A 22,384-nucleotide genomic window follows, 5' to 3' on the forward strand; every position below is an offset into this window, starting at 1 on the left:
CACAGTTCAAAGGTTACGCAGCACGTCCTTTAGGGGGCGCACTAATACTATTTTTTACACAACAACAATACATGATCCCTGTAATGTTCTGTTGGTGCAACACTGAGTCTTATTATGAATAAACAAAATACTTTTACTACTACTACTACTACTACTACTACTACTACTACTACTACTGCTAACAACAACAACAACAACAATAATAATAATAATAATAATAATAATAATAATAATAATAACAGTAAATGAGGAGGAACGGACGTATTTTTAGTTCTAGGAACAATAATCTGTTACTGCCATACTGATTCTCATCACGAATAAATAGAATGCGTTTACTATTCTTACTTCTACTACTACAACTACTTTTACTACTACTACTACTACTACTACTACTACTACTACTACTACTACTAAAAAAAAATAAAATAATAATGATGATGATGATGATAATAATAATAATAATAACAGTAAATGAGGAGGAACGGAAGTATTTTTAGTTCTAGAAACAATAATCTGTTACTGCCATACTGATTCTCATCACGAATAAATAAAATGCGTTTACTACTCTTACTCCTACTACTACAACTACTTTTACTACTACTAGTAGTAGCTGTAGTACTACTACTACTAGCAGTTAAAGGAGGAGGGGTGGAGGTATTTTTAGTTCTAGGAACAATAATCTGTTACTGCTATACTGATTCTAATCACGAATAATAATAACAACAGTAATAATAATATGTATTATTATTGTTATCATTGTTATTACTCTAAAAGGAGCAGGTGTGGTAGTATTTTCATTAGTATTATTATCTACATTCATACATATTTCTAGAAATATTCAGTTTCATGATGGTTGGTCTTATCTCAAAATGTACAGTGCATCTACATGTAGGTGCTCTGTCTGCGTGTGGGGTTGGATGTGCTTGAGGTTGTGTATGTCCATACATGTTGAACTTCATTGACCTCACATGCCAGCATCAGCCCAGTATTGACACAGAGTGACGCTGGAGCTCTCTCTCTCTCTCTCTCAGCAGTGACCAGCCAGCCACCTATGGAATGTGTGTCAATAACATATTTCATATCCTAAAGCAAACAATATTGCTGACGAGAGAGGTTGTTTGCAGAATCACCGGTCTGAACAAGCCTGTCCGGGTCACTGCAGGGGATGAGGCAAAAGATGAGGCTGTGTGAGGTTATAAGATTAAATGAGGTATTTGGAGCTTGACACAACGTCCTATCAGAATGACACATCAAAAATGTCAATTCACAATCAGACAGACAATCTTTCATCTTGTGAGCCATTGTCGTGTCAACTCCTAATTCAAGCATAAAATCAGTTGCTGTTGCTCTCCTTGTTGTCTGAGGGAAGGGGCCCGTTAGGAGGATGTTCTGGCATTCATGCATACCTGTGGATGTGTGCTAAAGAATATTGAAATCTGCCTCTAAATAAATAAAAAGAGAGCAATATAATGGTAAAGGGCGTGTTCGTCACTGTGAACCTATAAGTTCCTTTGCTATACTTTTCAGCACAGGTCACAGTGGCCCTCCAGTCATACCAAGCATTCCTCTCCTTTCCCTTCCCTCCCTGCTGAAGGGACATTTCAGCTCCTCTGGCCTTTTGTCTGTCATTTACTCCTTGTTCCTGTGGCTTGCTGTGCGGTCGCTCCAGTGCTTTGTTATTCTTACACAGACATAAAACAGCATTTCAAAGCCATGCTTTTTCTGTCTTCTTTTGTGCATCTATACCTAAAGCACAGTAAACTTAATCTATAAGAGTAATTGTAAACATGGTCCATTTTCCCCATCCCATGTCTCTTTGCTCCATGCAAAATAAACTTGAAAAAGCATGAACTTGAGAGGACAGCCGATATGCCTGTGTTCAACTCATTTTGTCAGCTTTGACCTTTATTAAAAATGAGGATTTGTGGAATAATACTGTTTCCATTATAGCACAAGATGATGTGAGTGGTAACACATCTGGTGTGTAATGACGTGCATCTGCCCTGTTTTTTCTCCTCTGTTATCCAGGGCATTTATAAAGATATGTAGGGCAACACTACCGCTACTACTACTACTACTACAAGTAATGATGATAGTACTAATAATATTATTTTATTTGTTTTGCATTTAATAGAAACATATTTTCATTGGATCATATTATCCAATGATTTTAAATTTCATAGTTCAATCTGATAGTAAAGGTATAGTAATCGTTTCATAAATTTGATTTCATAGGTTTATGTCTCGGGATAGGAAAAATGTCCTTTGTAATGTTTTTTTTTTTTAAATAAAAGTTGTTTAGTTAATTCAATATTCCTTACATGACTTCAGAGAAAAGAGTAGTAGTCATTTTTCTGACAAGAGTAGTAGTCATTTTTCTGACCCTACTCTGCAGACAACACTGATTTAAATCATACAAACCTGCAGAAAAGAGGTTTTCCAGTGGGTTTGTCACCTCAGATCCATTTGAATGGAAATTGACTTAAATAGTTGTTTCAGGATGAATGCCAAACACTATGATCTGAACCTGTGATCTGTCAAAATGAACAGGTTTTTGGGCCAAACTCTAGGTCCTCAGAGCTGATACAAAGTGTGACCCTGCTCTCTTGCTCAAATACCGTCCCAAGTGGTGACACACATTAAATTGTTGGCCGGTTTGTGTCTCCTAAAGTGGGCTGATCTCCCTCCACATCACTCCTGGCAAAGGTCAGTGTTGGGCCATGGACTCTGCCTGCGTAAGCCTGCCGGCGGTAGGCTTTGTTTATACAGCTCAGGTGTGACCGTACACACAGCAGCGTCTTATCTTTACCCTCTCAGGGAGCATATTTCTTAAACAATGCGTGAAATTTATTGCAGCTTTCTCAGATACTGAAAAATTGTCAAAACTTACAGTATTTTTGCATGACTGTATAAAACGGGATCCCCTGTTGTGTATCTTAAGTGCCATTACCATAGCCAGTTTTGCACACTAGCATTAAAATGTGATCACCAAATAAATACCATAGATTCGAATTTCATCTGAAAAAAACATGTTGATGCTCCAGTTTGAAAATAAATAAATCAAAAGAAAGCTATTTCACTGGAAAAAGTGCTGCAGTGAGAAACAAAACCGTAACTTTGGTCAACTGGATGTGCTGTTTTTCCACCAGACTGACACATGGAGAGCGTTCCATGATTTCAGCTGCATGTGTCCAATCTGTCCCTGGAAGTAACTGGAGTGGCCCGACTGTGCGTGACATTTTGTTAACATATTAATGATTAATGTCGACATGAGATTCGGATAAAAGGGATTTTGTGGTGCCTCATGCCAGCAAAAACAAAAATTACAGGGTAGGCGTTAGATTGTGGTTTGGATGATGTGAGCTATTGTTAGAGCTGAAAATCAACGGTGAACCAGGCAAAATGTTCACATTATATTCAGCTGCTGATGTTGTAAGGTTAGGGACTATAAATTAATTGCCTTGTGTTTTGGGGAAATCTGAAAGAAATTGAGGCCATGTGTCTGCTTAACTGTGTGTTTACCTACACACAAGTCTCTATAGCTGTGTTTTAACTGTATCTTTTTGTTATCAATCCAACACTTCCGCCCTCACACAGCCTTGAACTTTGCCTGCAAAGAGCTTCAGCCTGATATTGATGCATTTGACCATAGATCAACAGGGTCAGAGAGCTGTTTTTTTCTCTCTCGTTCTCAGATTGCTGGCACAGTGACTTATTGCTTCAGATGCCAGGAAACGTGAGTTACATTTATGCAGGTCAAGCCTCACGTTTAGGCTGCGTAGCTTTCCTGGGTAATTCCACTGAAACTGATTTTAATGTTGTTACTGGACAAGATATCTGCACACCCTCAAAAAAGACTTCACGGCACGCGCAAGGAGGGCTAAGTAAACATACAAAGTGTAGAAATACACTCCATGACTGCACTGCAAAACACTGCATTTAATTGTGGTGCTTTCAGCCTATAGGGCATCACCGCAGCTTACTCATATGGAGTATGTTTGTGTGTGTGTGTGTGTGTGTGTGTGTGTGTTTTTTTTTTTTTTTTTTTTTTTTTTTTTTTACTTGATGTTGTGATAGGGCAAAAGATTTTTGACAAAACAGAAACAAGTATTGAGTCATGAGGTGTTACAGTCCCACTGTTTGACGTTATCAAACTGTATTACTTTGGATGGGTTTAAAAATGGGGGGAAAAAAATCAAAATTAATGGTATGGTAACATGACTTTTTGTGGGATTTGTTTTTAACTATTTCAGCATGGCAATTCGGTGAGCACACATAATTACATTTTCTCAAATCAAAAGCCTAATTACTGAAAATGCATCAAAATACTCCTTATGCAGAGAAGTCAACAAAAAACATTAGAAATTGCTCATAAACATGCCTGTGACCTGTCATGAATCACGAGAAGCCTTCTCTCTCATCCTACTTATATAAAAAGTTCATTAGCCTCTCAAAACCAGTGTTGTTGTTTATGAAGAGCACGTCACCTGACATCACTGTGAGTGAGATTATGCCATTATATATTATTGTGCACATATTTTTACATAATGCACTTTTTTAATACAAATTTTGAATGCACATATTTTCATATTTCTCAGTTTACTTTTCTATTTCTTATAATTTCACTCAAGCAGAATTTTCAAGCAACTGTAACTGACCCCATATCCACTTATGGATCAATAAACTACTTCTGATTCCGATCACACACACTGTTGTGATGCTGTTAGTTGTGATGTTGCAATGTTTGGGATTTTCTAAGAAATTATTATGCTTCTGAATTACAACACTAACCAAAATGTGTGCCTGTCGACGGAGGGGTCTTATTGAAGGATGTTGTATCACACATGCTGTGTTGTTACTGCCTCTGGTTTTGACGTCACAGTGTTTTGGGCCTTTCTAGGAAACTGTTCTTGCTCTCCACAGAAAAGCTACACAAACACACGAGGCTCCAGAGGGGGGGGAGAAAAATCTCAGCATGTTTTCCCTCAGTGGTAGATCTGTGTCCACATACCAATCCTATTAAACCGCTGGCGATGCTGCTGTAGCACATGTAATAAAGCCATATGGAAAGGAGTTGGTCTAACCCAGTCAAAACATATATATTAAAGGAAAATACACTACATACTGCAGAAAAGAAGTTACTTGAAAGAACTGACTGAAAAAAAAATGGCAAGATGATTCTGAAAAAGCAGAACAGCAAAGCAAGATCATTTGTCATATGGAGTGGTTGCACTTGAGGTGTCTATGTAAAACAACACTAAAGTTAAATGCAAATGGCTCACTCACACACCTTATTAAAATGTACATTATGCACTTTACACACTCTTGTTTTGAGATACCGTGCATTATATTATATCATTCTTATTGCTTGCCTGCGTATTCCAATCCAGGGCTAGAGCGTATACCAGGGTCGACCATAAATCACTCTCAGACCAGCGGGTAATTTGGAGTTTGCGGTCCACCTGACTTACTGGATGTCTGTGGAATGCTGGAGGAAGTCCATGTGAACAAGAGGAGAACCCACGTGAACGCTGGAGAGCAAACCTCCAGCCCTTCAGCCCTCCAGCTGCTACAGGCAACAGAGCACTGAGCCTCTTAATATGCATCGATACATAAATGTAAATACACATTTTTAACATTTCTATATGTTCTTGTCATGCGTCATAACTTTCATTCGATGAAACTGACACTATTTTTGCACACCCAGTTAATACTGACATTCATACTTCCATTCACAGATTTCTACTCATGATCTTCTACAGCTGAAGTCATGTTTTTTTTCCTCACTTCTTTCCTGTTTATTTTCTTTCTGTCTGTCTTTGCTGTATCCTGTTTTAGCCCAAGATCACTGAAGATTCTGTTTGTTTTGAATGTGGAGGAGCTGAGATGTTCATGGATCTTAGAAAACTGGTATAAACATTAAAAACATTTTGGCAGGTGATAAAATCCACAGTAGATTTGTATATTTGCATAGCTTCTCTTAGCTCCTTACAATTTTACAAACTCCTTGTTTGTGCAGGCATTTTTTAGTGAAGTAGCAATAGTAAATAAACTTTAATTTGCAAAGAAAAGAAGTTTAAAATTCACTCTAAAATTTTACAGTAATAAATGAGATTGACAGAGCAGTTGAATTGTAACCATCTTAGCTGGGTATGTGCACAAAGCGGTCAGTTACAAGATGTTAATTGTTTTAAAATAGTAACTCATAGGTTAACAGTAACCTTAGGCAAAGGGGCTGCAAAAGAACGAACAGTAAGCATTGTGATCTAGAATAAATAAAAGCATTTATTTATGTACATCAAATGTTTCAAAGTATACAACAAACTCTACACAATAACATCATGACCAAAAAAAAGGAAAAAAAAAAAAAAAGGTAAAGAAAACATATTTACAATTATGAACATCATTATTTACATACAGCTTAATCTGCACTGTTGGTGGATGACTGTAAAGCAACAATTATTTCATCTGTCTGTACAGCTTCACCAGCACTCATCAATCAGGGTTTTTCGGTCTCAGCATAAAGGTTTCACAACATCGCGCTAACGTCTCTGCCAGGCTTTAACCATCGCTCGCCTGCATGTAACACTGTAACTTCCCTTGTGCGTCGCAATGTAAACAAACTGAAGTCACACAAGTCCTTGGAGTTCAGTAGCACCAGTGCGAACATGTGTGAACAAAATATGTTGTTGAAAAGGCACACATTTGTCATAAATATGAAATGAGAATGAACAGCCGCTGAGAACCGTGTGGAAATCCGTTTTGGGGACCTTGAGCCCTCTTTTTAGACCTTTCTAGCCCTAAGGGAGCACATAAATATTAACTAGCCTGTGCACTGTTGCATGGTACACAGCACTGGACATAAACCCTTATGTTCCTCTGTCATACAGGAATGTTTCGCTTATATAAAGCCCTCCTGAGAGGGAAACATGGAAGGTATAAACCGAGGCGATGTTTTTTTGAAACTCTACACTCCACTCTATAGATTTCAAATGAAATGTCAGAGAGAAAAGAACTGAAAAGGCATCCTGAGACAGTGAGAAAAAACTGATACCTGCTAAAAGGATATTGTGACCAATGAGCCAGTGGCTGAGCTCAAAAGACATTCGGTGAAATGTCAAGTCTCCAGACAATCACATACACAAGGCTACAGTGTGTTTCCTGCACAGTTATAGGCTACAGCTGCTGTAGGTCCCTTTGGATGACACCCTTGCTCCTTGACAAAGGCAATGACCGGTGTAAAAAAAAAAAAAAAAAGGCAAAAGTTCACCCCATCATTATTATGCTTAGGATAATGAGGCTGATAAAGAGGTCACACTGGTTAACTTGGCATCTGCAGAATTCTAATTAGCATTCATCAATCACATTGACCTACGGATACTCAACTTTAAAACAATCAGCTCTACTGTTAGTGTTTATCCTGGGACACACCCTCAGGTGCAGATTTTCTTATTTCCGAAGAAGAGATAAAAAAAAAAAAAAAACTATTCATCTATAGATAGTGCAAGATATGATCACCTTCCATCAACAACTTGACACTTTTCTATTGAATGACAAAAATAAACAGCAATATTTACAAATCATCATTTCTGAGTTACGTAATAAGAGTGAGACAGAGCGTCCATCCTAGGTTGCATTAAATGGGTCTAGCTGAATTTATGTATGAAAAACAAAAAGTTATTTGGGCTTTAATGCTAAGAGAGCCCTCCATTTATAAGGCATTGCAGGATGTCGCTGAGAAAAAGAAACAATTTTGAGGAGTCCCCAGTCTGATTTTTTTTGGTGAAAGGACCATGGAAAACAAATGTGCAATGAAGATGTAAAAACACTCTTCTCTTCACCCTGGTTTTCCTTAGTACAAAGCTATGTTTCTATGTGAGGATATTGTGGTTTGAGCTTGTGTGATACCGTTACTGGCTTCTTCTTCCTATTTATGTGCTATGTGAGGTATAAAGGACTTCCATGGTAGCGTGTTATCAAGGCTCTTCTTACTTCTCTGCCCTGTCTTGTTTTCAGTTTTCTGTGAAGGCCGGGTTGTCTGCCTCCTCATCCAAGCTCACAATTTGCCTCTGATAAGACAGCAGAGAAGAGGCAGTTAGATCATGGCTGCTCAGCTTACATTCACAGGTGAAAATTGCTGCAACCTGCATAACAACAAGTGGTGTTACATTTTAAGAACCCCATGCTATTTTTAGAAAGTCTTTTTTGTCGATATATTACATTTGTAAGAAGACTCATAAAAAAGGATAGAAAGACATAAAGGCCCTGTGTCATGTAAAGTGATAGAAGGAAATATTACTAGGATAGTCAGCATTATTAAACTACATCATTATGTCAAAAATCACCAATTAAAGTAGGCAGATTTGATTTAATATTTGCTTTAGTCACACTGTTCACACTCACAGGTGGGTAGGTATAACCATCAGGACTGTGGCTCCTGCAAATGTGCACTTGGTCCTCGGTGGTTTTCTGGTAGACGGGGTTGTCGAAGTGGATGGTGTTGGTGTTCTTCAGCCTGTAGTTCCTCCATAGCAGCATGGCACCAACGGCCACAAGACATACAGTCACTACATGTGGATAGAGACAGGGAGACAGACAAAAAACAGAGATGGGAATACAGAGAGAGATATCACAGTTAACAGTCTGCACTGTTATTCAGATAATTCATACCAAAGATGCAGACTTTGTATGTGTTGCTGGCACAACTCACCCAGAGGTAAGACAATATAGAGAGCTGTTGGGGTGGAGGGGGCGGTTTTGGGTATAGCAGCAGCAAATTTATGTTGGACATCTGAAAGAGACACAAGTACAAGTTCATATATAAGCAGGGAATTAACTTGCAAAGGTCCATTGTGTCAGTGTTGGCCCAAAGGTACAGTTTTTAAGAGCAGTGAACTTGAGTCTGGACTTGCCTTGAGAGGTAACTGGGACCTCAGTGGTGGTTTGTGTTGCCTTAGGCAGCTTTGGTAGAGGTGTGGTGGTCCTAACCAGAGGCTTGATGGTGCGTGGCAGTGGCCTGGCCACAGTGCTGGTGGGTATGATGGGTGCAACGGTGGTGGTGCGAGCTTGGGGCTTGACTGGGGTGCTGGCCGGCGTTGGTGGCACATGTGGGGGATTGGTGGCAGGAGCTTGGGGCTGCGCAGGAGCTGCAGGCATTGGCACAGCAGTTTGAGTACAAAAACAAAAAGAAGCAGATGGAAACATATGGAAACTGCCTTTGAAGATTTTCTGTTCAATAATGTACAGACCTGGCACACATCTCCTCATATCCCTGGCTAGTACCATGTTATCAGGGCAGACACAGGTGTATCTTGGGGGATGTGGACCCACTTGAGGAGCTGCCAGGCACAGGAATTCACAGCCACCATTGGCCACCTTGCACCAGTCCCTGCCTGCAACAGAAGAGTGGGTAAAAGTCAGTATTAGAGTTTGACATACACAAGCTTTGGCAGGCTGAAGGCAGCAGATAAACAACATTTGGATCCAGTGTTGCCATTATCTATGAAAACATGTGGCCCAAAAACACCCAGATTAGAACTGCTTTTAGGATTAGACTGCACTTATCCAACAGTAGGCAAAATATTAGGATACATTACTGTCCTTAAATTAATTTGTAAAAGTTATTATTGACCTGACACATTATCAAACCAAAATATCTGTCAAGCCCTAGTTAGTACATTTCTGAGTTTGATGAGAATGCATTTCCCCAGCTCTAAAGTGGAAACAGAGCCAACGCTGATACAACCACGCATCAGAAACCTAAATCTAACCCTTATCAATTTCTGTTTGTCAGTGTTCTCAGGGAAGCGTGAAAGTAAATGTGAAAATGCTCACCTGCAGGCTGTTTGAGGTTGTGGTAGAGAATAATGTCCTCCGGGGACGACAGGTGCTCTGCCACAGGTCGGATGTCACTGCCCGTCATCCTGTTGGCACTCAGGATGGCATTGTTGCTGACATCTGTCCAGAACACTCTTTCCTAGAGGCAGATAGTACAGCAAGTTTTAACATTAGAATAGAACAGAATAGAATTGAATAGAACAGAATAGAATAGAATAGAATAGAATAGAATAGGTGTATTTATAGGATTAATGTATTTTTAGAGGCCTTTATTGGGGCATATTAATGACTGAAACTGTGTTGTTGCAGTTTATGGCAAGTTGCACGTGAGGCCTGGGTTCATGTGTTACAGAGTTCATCAGGTGATAAATATCCACCTCAAACACAGTGAGTCCCAGTGGGTGAGCCAGCTTGTGCTCATCAATGATGAGTGTGCGTCGACTGCCGCCCTGCACATCGATACTGGAGAGGGTATGCAACTTTGAGTCCACCCAGTATAGCCGCTGGTTCAGCAGGTCTGGGGAGAGGGGAGATAAGGGTGGGAAAGCAAACAGGAGATAAACATGTCAGACCGGAGTTACCACTGGCATTTCCATTCACACAATGAAATAGCGGAGAGCAGAGAAAGACATAAATGTGAATGGCAGAGCTTACCAAGTGTGATTCCGTTAGGCCAAACAATATTGTCAGTGACCAGAGCGGTGCGGTCTCCTCCATTGAGACCTCCCTTCTCAATCTTGGCCGGAGTGCCCCAGTCAGTCCAGTAAATGAAGCTGTGAAGGCAGAGAGATTATGAGGATATATGAATATATGATGTGAGAACAACTAGGACACATTGTGTGAAGGACGTTAAAAAAAAACTGAGATCAGTGGAATCCTAAGGATGGGCAAAATGGGCAAAATAAAAGCCACAATACCTTCATATTGTGACAATATTGCAGGAATGACTGTTAGTGCTTTCATGAAATATAGGTTTTTGCTGAACAATCATGAGTATTGTGCATATGTGACAAGACGGGAGGACCTGATTTTTTTTTAAAGAATTGCACACAGCCATTAAAACCACAAAAACACAACACTTATGAAATATCACCATATCACAATATACCAGAGAGACTATATCTAGTCTCATACTACAGAATCAGTACAATATCAGCATATCATGCAGCACTATGGATCCCTATGGATATTTTACACACATAAAAGAAAATATATTATACATAAAGGCTATTGCTATTATACTTATTGATAATATTAGCATTGGGCTTACTTGCTGTGGGGGTCAACCACAATAGCACGGGGCTTTGCCAGGTGTTGTTGGAAGAGAGTTTTGCGGCGGCTCCCGTCAGCAGTTGTCACGGAGATAGTGCTGCGGATGCTGTCGGTCCAATACAGATTTCCATGGATCCAATCGATGGCGATGCCCTCAGGAGCGTCAATGTCACTACCAATGACTATATTATGTTGGGTGGAATCTGAAGCCGTGTCCATGGGGGCTCTGGATTGATCATGAAAGATTGAAAAAAGGGGGGTCAGGATCAAGCAGGAGTGAAGGAAATTAAGATTATTACCTCGTAGATCTTGCCGTCCTCTAGAATGGATCTATACACCAAGAAACCAAGAGGCCTTGCTCACCTGTAGATCTTCTTTTGGGAGATGTCTGACCAGTAGATCTCGTTGGTGGCAATGTTCATGTCCAGAGCCACAACGTTCTTCAGACGAGGGATCACACGTGTGTACTCACTTCTGTCCAAAGTCATTTTTCTGACTTCATGACGGTTGGTGAAGAAAAGGTAGGCAATGGTACCTAGAGAATCAGAGGAGGAGTGTTTATCGCCGGTTTATCACTCTCAGTCTGGCTCAGACTAATGCACAGGGGAAACACAACGGAGTTTTGTTCTTTATACATGTAATGTTTTAAAGTCGTACAGAAAAAATAACATCCGACAAGTTTAAAATTCTCTGAGTATCTAAGATAAAGCCCAGATTGCCCATCCCACTTTGCACAGGTAAGTTATTGGTGGTTGGCAATCTGAAAAACATCCGTTAAGGACTTGCAGCTCAGGCTTTTTTATATTGCCGGCCAACAACTTAACTGTACAGTCTGAATTGAACAAACTTTGCTTCATCTCTTAAGCAGAGATTACATGTGAAAGAGTTTTTTTGGAGTTTCATCCAATGAAAATCATGAATTGGGTTTACACCGTTTTTTGGAATTCTCCACGTGTTTGATAGCAACAGTAAAAAAAATAAATAAATAAATAAAAAATATATATATATGCAAGGTCTGATGATGTCTACATCTGATGTTGTTGTCTTGTTTTGAAGAGTATTTGATTGTTTTCTACTTTACTACCACTGCTTAAACAAGGGGGAGCTCTTTCCTTCTTTATTCAGCAACAAACACAAAGCAGACCAAGATTTGTTCTTTACCAATTGCCTTGCATGCTTTGGTGGCTGGGTCCACTTGGTAACCCTCCTCACACTCGCATTTGTAACTGCCCATCTGGTTGACGCAGATCTGGCTGCAGGTATCTGGGTTGGCACACTCATCAATATCTGGGAGGAGTTTACAGATAGGGAGAGAAACTATGATGTGTCAGTTTTAGGCACATCAAGTCCACTGACATGGTAAACAAGTGATGCAAAGGACAAGGTGGTCCAACAAAGCTGAAATAATGCCAAGTCACTGTGAATCCAGAGGAATTCCTCACCTCATCAACCCCATTCTAACTAAAATGGTACAGTCAGTGCCATGGAGAGGCTTGCATCAGAGTAAATAGATTGCTGGGCATCATTTTCATAATCTGACTGAAGTTCATGTTAGCATGGACCTTGGATTTAGCATTCAAAAAGTGACAAAACTGACTTGTGACTACAATCACACGTTGAATATTTCTGGCTTCACCTAACTATGTAGATGCTATGTTATGTACATGTATGTTCGGGATGTTTTACCTTCACAGCGTTTCGTGTCAACAAGGTAGTAGCCAGCTGGACACAGGCACTCATAGCCGATCTTAAGGTCATTGCAGATATGAGAGCAGCCGCCGTTGTTATACAGACACTCATTGGAACCTGAAGAAGGGGAAGAAAAGGATTACCACGGCCATTTTTCACAGGATATAACTATCATCCTAAAATTGCAGACACCCTCATTAAAATGTGTGAAACTAGCAATTAGCTGAACAGTCATGAATGCGGGCCTCTATACTCACCACATTCCCTGAGAGGCTCATCTGACCAGTCCCTGCAGTCACGCTGCTTGTCACACACCTTCTCCATGCTGATACACTCCCCACTGCGGCACTTAAACCTGGTCGGGCCCTCACAGTGAGTCGCTGTGCAAGAAACACACACACGTTTAACTAAAATGCATCAACAGAATGCTGCAACACCACCATACTGTTTAATTATAACAAGCTCATCAATGAATCGTTTTTTTTATTATTTTTCTCACAGACTATGGATGTTATAGTGAATTCACTGCAGCTGTAGCAGGTTATTTAGGTATAAGTGAACAGGGCAGAGGAGAAGGAAGAGCTTCATACCATTGACACAGCCCATTTCATCACTCATGTCCCTGCAGTCGTACTGATGGTTGCACTGGCGGCTGCCGTGGATGCAGCTGCCATCACCGCACTCAAACTCGTCTGGGCGACAGGTGGGATGAGCTAGAAAGAGAAGACAATGAGCAGAAATCCTTGGCCTTTCAAAGCCAACTGATACTCTCAACATCTTGATATAGTAAATCAAAGAGAAACATGAAAAGAAGAAGTATGAAAAAAGGGATGAGAGATATGGATAAAATCAAATACCACAATATTTTTGACAAAATACCTTGATGTCAATATTGTGATGGTATTATAGGGATGGTAACTAAGCAGGTGGATAGAACAACTCAAACGGCTTAACAAGTTCAGAAAATTGCATCCCATTATTGTAATGCAGCCTGCTGTAATGCAATACTTATGCCATATCATGATATTATGACATCCAAACTCCCAGATGTTTTTATATATGATGATATAAGATTATATTGATATCGTATTGATATATTGCCCAGTCCTATTGGGGGTTAAGATAAATCCAAGCAGATTATAACTGTATTTGTATGAGAGGATCACTTACTGCAGTCGGCCTCGTCTGATCGATCAAGGCAGTCGGCTCCTCCGTCACACTTCCAGCTGCTGTGAATGCACTCCCCACTGCCGCAGTGGAACTCCAGGGAGGAGCAGGGGTGAGCGGCAGTGGCGGCAGGTTTCATCATGCCACAGTTCTTGGGCCACTCATCTGAGCCGTCTGAACAGTCAGCGTCCCCATCGCAGGCCCAAAGGCGCGGGACACAGACGGTGTTATTGCACTGGAAGGAGGAGGCGCTGCAGGTAGTAGGCGGACAGGAGGCCTCGTCGCTGCCATCATCACAGTCGGCCTCCTCGTCACACACAAAGGAGGACGACACGCACTGGCCGTTCCTGCAGCGGAACTCGTTGTTGGTGCACAGCTTGGGTGCTGAGAACGAGAAGACATGGCAGGGCGCTCAGAGTAATGTGGGAGCACTTATCATGAAGTAAACAGCAGCGTGGGAATAAAGCCAGAAATTAAAGTTTGGAGAGTTCTGAGAACACACGACGGAGGAAATGGTAACACAGATGTGCTGGACAATATCGCCAACTCACCACAGCTCTCCTCATCAGCTGCGTTCTCACAGTCAGCTTTTCCATCACAGCGCCAGGTGTTAGGTATACACTGGTTAAGGCGGCCGCCACAGCTGAACTCTGTCGGTCTGCATGTTTTGGCCACTGGTGACAAAAAATACAGAATTAAAACTGACCCAAGCAAAAAAAAAAAAAAAAAAAAAGGAATCCATTATTTTTGATTAGTCCCACATGTGACACTCACTGCAGGTGCCAGGGAGTTCATCCGTGCCATCTCCACAGTCGTCTGTGCCATCGCAAACCCATCGGACTGTGATGCATTTCCCATTACCACACTGGAGCTGGTTGGTTCCGCATGTTGTCAGTGCGTCTGTGACAGGAAAATGTAAACACACAGCTGAGCTAAAAGGGCTGTTGTTTTAGTTATCATCTATCAAGGACCATTACAGGAAGAATCCGCATAAACAAAGACATGGCTGCAAATGAAAGAAAGTGAAGTCATATAGAGCAATAAACCAATTCTGTTTTCAGCACAAATCAAATGGTTCACATAGACAGAGGTTTTCCTGAGAGGACCTTGTGGTGCATCTCGGCTCACTTTGCATCACGGTTGTGACACTGAGTGGGGGTGGGGGCGACGTAGCACGGGTAAGATGCTATGTGATGGGGGATGGGAAATAAAATACTGAAGCATGACCCTGTGATTGGGTTACCTCTTCCTTTGTACCTACAGACAGATTCATATTACATGTTTATATCTGTTTAAATAGGGCCAATAAATGGTTACAGTACAGCTATGCACAGAGTGATAGTTATTTACCTGTGTAAGAAGACTCTAGCCAACGTTTAGCACATGATCATATGATCACAACAACTGAATGACAGCAGACACGCTGCTCATCTGGACGGACTTCATCGGCTGAAAGCAACACTTGACACTTTCCAGAGTGTCATCCTCCCTGCCCCCATCACTAATGGACCGAATGAAGCCACTGAACTGGAAGGACCCATTAAGATACTGTATGTACATTAGAGAGGGTCGTTTATGGAGGGGTACTAAAGGCCCTTGGAGAATTCCTCCTCCTTGCCCTACAAAACCAAAATCCTGGATGACCACCTGTTTCTGACAGGGGTCAGAGGGAGGAGCTCTGCCATCACACCACCAGGAGCTGACTGGGTCAAAGTGGGTGGTTTGCATGTTTATGACTTGCTTCTTACTCCAGACTTATCATGAAAAATGCATAAATATTTGCATTTCTCATAAGGGTACGTTTTAGGAGAATGGATGGAAAATGAATAAATCCTACATATCTCTGTGTTTTTGACAGGAGTCTCAAATCATGCCAGCTCCTGAGGTTTATATTTCATGAAGAATGGTTATCTTGTGACTCATATCATAATGTCATAAAAAGACATTTACTTTTTTATCAGTGCTATATTATCTTATTAACTTTGGGGAATTGTTTTTGGCACTGGATCAATGACAGTAAGTTTGCAACTGAAAATAGTCTTTTTGAGTGTCGCGTCTTTACGGTTACCTCAGATTCCTGCGCACCACATACAGATACCAGCGGCTTCGTCTTGTCTAACCTGATTTTACCAAAGGGGGTGAGGTGGGTGGAGGGGGGGTTATTGTGGCCCAAGTGACCATGAAAGAGGAAGAAAGCAATACCTGAATGACAAAAAACAAACTTCACATTCAGCCCTTGGGCTATACAGCCCTGAAACCTGAAAGAGAGCGAGATTTACCACATTTGCTTTCCCTCAAAGAGAAATAGACAAATGACTTCAGTGTAAAAAATAATAATACTAATAAAACAACTATAGGTAACTACATTGTAAATTGGTGTTTTCCCACTTTTTGAGACCATCTCCTTCCCTGAAACAGATTACACTTTGCTCAAGTGCAAGTTCACATATTTACTTATTGGGCTTAAAGTTCAGTTTCTGAAAAACAGCGCTAATGATTGACCGCAAATCCGTGCTGCTGCTGATGATGTGGTGTTCCTGTTTACCTGCCCTTTCTCTGATGTCTGGTGTGTTTAATCGATTTGCTATCTGTAAACAGACAGAGAGGAAGCTGTTGGCTGTTGTCTTTTTTTTTTTTGTGATAAGCCATTTAGCATTTTGCTCGTGTCCTTGGCTAAACAGGACAGCCACATGGCATTTAAGAAAGCCACCACAGGGCTGGGCTGATGCTGCTGGTGTCTGAAGTGAAAATGAATGAGGATGGGACAAGAGCCGGTTCCAACATGTTTCACCACACACACACACACACACACACACACACACACACACACACACACACACACACACAAAAACACGCTGACAGTGACTTCATGTCTTGAGAGGACAATGTTTGAACCAAAACTGAAGAATGTTGCCTGAGGGACAAATGCACAAAAGTCTTTGTATTGCCAAAAACGTGTGAGGGGATCCCTTCATTTCCACAACACAGGGCTCCTTAAAAAAAAAAAAAAACGAGGGGTATTAGCCATGCTTCTGCAAACTGGCTGGATATTGCATCATGAGGGAATAATGCCCGGGCAGTTAAAGGAGTGGTTATGAGTCAGTAGGCTGCGTGTGCACCTGCAACAATCAATTTACCGGTAATCAAAATACCTGCTAGGAAATTCCTTTTGCGGTGGTGAAAGCTGTAAACGGCGCCTAATTCTGCATTACAAATTACAACACAAATAACCTCAAGAACCGGCTTTTCAGAAAACCCCGTTTGACCTCATGTTGCACAGTATTCATATTCCTGAAACCTCATTGGCTCATGAACTTAAAGCAACTTGAGAGCACAAAACGCGCAGCTTTTCTTCCCTCCCCTCAACAGTTAGAATAACATATATGAATAAACAGCGTCGCTTCTCCGAAAAAGCAATGCCCCGACAATAAAAGCTGCAGGCACGTAGAAAAACATAAAATGCATGGATGATCCATATTCTGATACAATATCATTTTCCTTTAAGCGGAAACAAACCATTTGAGGACACTCGGGGGGAAAGAGAGGGAGAGAGAAAAAAAAGATTTGACCTACATTCTGGGAATAATTGCCCCCTCCCCCATCACCTTGCATCCGGTGCTGTCAGAGGAGTGGGCAATTTAAAACCATACGGACTGCATGATTGGCCAAAATTAGACTTATTATTAAAAAAAAATGATATGAGTGCGCAATCATTCTCCAAATAAACAACATTACGCACAGAGAAAACATTATTGTCTACTTTACAGAGATGCCACTTCAAGAGGAATTAGAATTAACAAGTGCAAAATGCAGTGAATTTGAACTTACTTGTTTGAGCAAGGCAACAGATCAAAAGCACCAGTGACGCGTAGCACGGCGGTCCCATAGCTTTCAGGCGCATGGAGGAAGGCACCTACACTTGATGAGAGACTCCGCACAGATTATAGAGCTATAACTCTGTCAGTAATGTGATTTCTATTTGACACTTTCCCGCTAAACGCTTTGTTTTGTCTTTTTTTAGTTGTTTTTTTTTTTTCTCTCTCTCTCTCTCCCCCCTGCACCAGTGGTCCAGTGGTGGTGTTTGTGGCTCCCCTGTGTGCTCTGAAGTCTGAGATGCTCCAGTTGGAAGAGTGAGTAAGGATGCTCCTCACACTGTAGTGTTTGGCAACAACATCAGACCAATTTCAATGTGGTCCAGCAGTGGGAGGGGACAGGAGGGGCCCGGGAGGGGAGGGCGGGATTTGGAGTGGTGTGATTTCTGAAACACACAGCTTCACAATTGAGAGGCGGAGCTTGTGGAGATGAAATTCTACTATGAGTAACTCCTTTTTCACACACACACACACACACACACACACACACACACACACACACACACACAGAGAGAGAGAGAGAGAGAGAGAGAGAGAGAGAGAGAGAGAGAGACTAGTAGTCTGTGTTTGGCTGCCAGCCTGCTCTGGCAGGTGTTAAATCTTTAAGTAAATCACTCAGTTGGACTCAATTCAAAACCAAAATACTCCTGGTCAATACAAAGAAAAAAAAAAGAAAAAGAAAAAAAAAATCTGTTTCACATTATGTTATTCTGACAGCAGGGATTCCTGAAATCGTTTTTACAAGAAAAAGATACATGAGTTATGTTGTTGGCATCTTTCAAAATATCACATGCTATTTTCTTTTCACTTTAAGCAGCTAAAATGCTGGTTGAAAGTGATTTAAACTGCAACTGGGCGCCCATTAAATACAACATTTAGATAAAACGGGTCATAAAACAATTAGCACAGCTGTAATCTTCACATCCTGGTCAAATCAGGCCTTTTAAACTGAAATTGTGTGTCGGCTTTATCATAAAAATTTACGATCTGCATGTGATTTCAAGTTCAAAGTCTGAAACTCATAAGACTGTTGACATTAAGATAACCATCAGAGGAAGAGCAGAGATAGAGTGAAGCTTAAAGGCATAAAACTTTAGAGCAGCAGCCTTGAACCGCACAGGAAAAGTGCCAGGAAAAGGAATCCAGGCCAGTGGAGATACCTCCTTATAGGAAAAATTAGATGTTTTTGCCTCACAGGTATGACCTTTACAACTCACCTTGTAGAATAGGCACTAAACACTGATATTGCATTTAAAAACTAACAATGGTAAAAATCAAATGGATAGCAGAGGTAGGTAAATACACACAATCTGTTAGATATCCTAATGCATTAAGGGCTGTACATTCAGATAACATTATCACCCTCTAGCATGGCCTTTATTTACCGAGCTCATTTTATCTTTAATATTATTCAAACCGTGCATAATGTGCATAAAGACACTTCAAGGAAACATACACATAGAGCTAAAAAAAAAAAAAAAAAAAAAAAAAGCCGCCCAGCTATGTTTTCCTTACGGCTCCTCACAGTCAAACTGAGCACGTGAGAAAGTCTCGCAGTGAAAACAAGCGTTGGAGCTGTGCCAGTTCTCATGGGTCCAGGTCTGTGTTGGTACCTCTGTCAACCAGTAACTGTGGCCACCGCTGTTTTTTGTGAGCGTGGAGGCAGTGTGTGAGCCAAAAGGACCTGGGTCACCCCTTAGCTTCATGTGCAGTCTGCAGATCTGCATAACAGAAGCTGCAAATAGAAATGAAGGGAGGATCTGCTGCCAGTCATAAATTATGGAAGATCAAGTGTGGTGTCCACTTCAATAGGGAGCAGCACAATTGGGAATAAAGACAAGATAAAACAATTTTTATTCCCGATGAAGGAGTTATTAACCTATGCAGTGAACTGGATTGTTGTTGCTACACTAATCAACACAATGTCCTGTTGTACAGCTTGTGCGGAGACACCAAGCACAGGACAAAACTGACCAGGACTGGAGAAGGGCTACGGCGTGGAGAGAGGGAGAGAAACATTACAATGAAATAAGTGAACCAAGAAATAAAGTTCAATCAAGTTCCATGTTAAAAATCCCATCGATAAAACTATTTGACAGCTTATTCCACACCGGAACAATGTACAAGAGACATTTTCTCATTAATGCAGGCCTCCCTCTGAGAGGGATAGCCTCCTCTACATCGGGGTGCACCTAATGAGAAATGACAGTCGTACATTTGCAGGCCTCTGGTAAAAGTGGGTCCTCCGGGTGACCCGCTCCTGAGAGGGCCTTGAAACATGAAAGCTTCCAAAACTGTGCCAGAGTTGAGTTAACAGCCTAATGAGATGATCGCTAATTACTCCACTGCTCTCCCTCCTCCTCACTCGGCCCTGTGGTGAGATGCTGGCTGAGCAGATAGGTCACACTGCAGAGAGAGAGAGAGAGAGAGAGAGAGAGAGAGAGAGAGAGGAACTCCTGTTATCTCCAAACAGATATGGCATCGATACAGCTTGAGGCACAAAACAAAACAAGCCATGAGTTGCACAAGTGTCTTCCATTCACCTGAGTAGCGCCCGCACCCCCCCAATCGATGGATGTCCCCTCCTCCACCATTGTAGCGCCTCAGTCTCAGCCCTGCCTATGTAAACACTCAGCAGTCTGCTTCTGGTTCTTCCAGTATGCTGACACCCAGGCCTCCTTTTCACATTCATTCTTTCTGCTGACACTCACTCAAAACAAACGGCTTTGGCTCAAATGGAGTCTCTTTCTCTTTCTGTCTCTTCCTGGTAAGGTCAAAGCAGGTTTTGCCAGCGGCTGTGGAGCACACCGTTGGCTTCAGGTCCTCAAGTGCCACAGACCTGCCAGAGGAATTATTATTGTGTGATGTGGGCTTCTGTCCTGCTCCCGATGCACCGCGGAGAATGTTTTACGACTACGCTAGATGCTTCAGACAGAAAACTTGTTTATGTGTACAGCTATCCATCATGAGCTGAAAAAGCTTCCCGCTAGCACTTGTTTATCTTAATGGATTGTTTGGCTGTGATTGTGACGGAGGAATTACAGCCCAGTAAATGATACAGCGCCTGACTTATCTTTGGCCTCATCCCCTTGGCCAGAGGAAAGAGGATGTGGACCAAGGTTGTGTCAAAAGGTGTAGGGGATGAACTGATAACTACCAAATAAAAGTGACTGGATAGATAGATAGATAGATAGATAGATAGATACTTTATTGATCCCAAGCCAAATTCAGCAGCTTACACACACATCTCAAAACCAATACACCATAGAATATGAGTAATAAAATAATATAGGAGTACCAAAAATAATAAAAAAAAAAAAAAAAAAGACATATAGATATATATATATAATGATAATAATATGTAGTAGTAATGTAAGGATAATAGCAACAAAAATAATAATTATTGAGAGCAAATTTGAAATGGATGAGCAAGCAAATACACACATAAATTAAACACAGATTTTTATGAATTATTTTTGAACTACTGAGAGAGCCTCCTCTCATTAGATTCAGTCCGTCTGTGAAGGACAGGCTGGATGTATACCAGCCTTCCAGCTTCAAAGAGGAGGCATCAACATTCCTGCTTCCTCGCAGGATCAGACACAACACACAACTGGTTCTCCTGTCATCGCTCAGGTGAACCCGCCCCATAAAACAGAACCCGTCTGCAAATAATCCTTGAGATGAGAGAATATTTGGCAGGGGACATAAAAAGAATTTTGAAATTTTGACGCCTACAATCTCAACTGTAAAAACACACAGGGGAGTGGAGGAAGGAGGTTTGATCAGGCTGGGGTTATTGTCCCGTGTGAGCTTGTTCACATGAGCCCCAAACTCAGCTGAGGCACGGCCGTCTACGCAGCAGATTCACACAGATACATGAGGCGGTGTTTGCACAGGTGTCACGGCATGTGAACCCTAGCAGCTAGCGAAATCATGTGAGGGCGAGGAGGATATAGGTGTGTCAAGGTCAATGACTGACCTCTGAGGAAGGGCGCTGTGTTGGGAAGTTAAGATCAGAGGCATGGAGGCCCAGTGAGAATATCACAACCAGAGAGGGAATGTAGTTTGAGTCCATGCCAAGAGAAACTGAACAGAGGCCCGGCTAGAAAAGTGAGAAGTGACTGGGCTTTGAGTGAGGAGGTCAGGGATGTGTTGAATCTGTAATTATGTAGCCTCTCCTTTGAAATCACAATAACTGGTGAGGAAATCCAGGTCAAAACACACAGCCTCTGAGAAGCAGCGTCACACCTTCTGCAGCCGGTCGTGGTCAGTGGGCCATCTAGTGTACAGGACTGATCAGCACAGCTACCACTGACCTGGCCTGGATGCAGCGCTCATTTCAAGACATATCTTGAGATTCATTTCTGGAAAAATTACATTTTGGTCATTCAAATAAGCATTGCAGGTAAGCAGTGTGCTGAGGTCCATTTTAGGCAGTTTTTTATTTATTTTTTTGGGGGGACCAGGTCAGTCCGTGGATTTCTGTTTATTTCTCGCTACAGATGCTAAAGTGATTCATCTGGCTTCTATGTGCATATAAATGT

At 41.4% G+C, this 22,384-nt stretch overlaps 1 protein-coding gene across 1 annotated transcript; it reads right to left on the reverse strand.

Moving 5' to 3' along the window:
* Positions 1–6,350: 6,350 nt before the first annotated feature.
* Positions 6,351–18,016, reverse strand: ldlra (low density lipoprotein receptor a). The gene is made up of 18 exons (XM_030058374.1): positions 17,794–18,016; positions 14,740–14,865; positions 14,517–14,639; positions 13,969–14,349; positions 13,389–13,511; positions 13,056–13,178; positions 12,796–12,915; positions 12,271–12,396; positions 11,473–11,644; positions 11,108–11,335; positions 10,492–10,610; positions 10,215–10,354; positions 9,835–9,976; positions 9,249–9,392; positions 8,913–9,146; positions 8,711–8,791; positions 8,404–8,567; positions 6,351–8,069 (listed from the first exon to the last, which is right to left on the reverse strand). Exons 1-18 carry the CDS (start codon positions 17,864–17,866, stop codon positions 8,013–8,015), a joined length of 2,676 nt encoding a protein of 891 aa, XP_029914234.1. The 5' UTR covers positions 17,867–18,016; the 3' UTR covers positions 6,351–8,012.
* Between the last annotated feature and the right edge of the window lie 4,368 nt (positions 18,017–22,384).

Source organism: Myripristis murdjan, chromosome 8, assembly GCF_902150065.1.
Source record: "Myripristis murdjan chromosome 8, fMyrMur1.1, whole genome shotgun sequence".
NCBI classification, from domain to species: domain Eukaryota; kingdom Metazoa; phylum Chordata; class Actinopteri; order Holocentriformes; family Holocentridae; genus Myripristis; species Myripristis murdjan.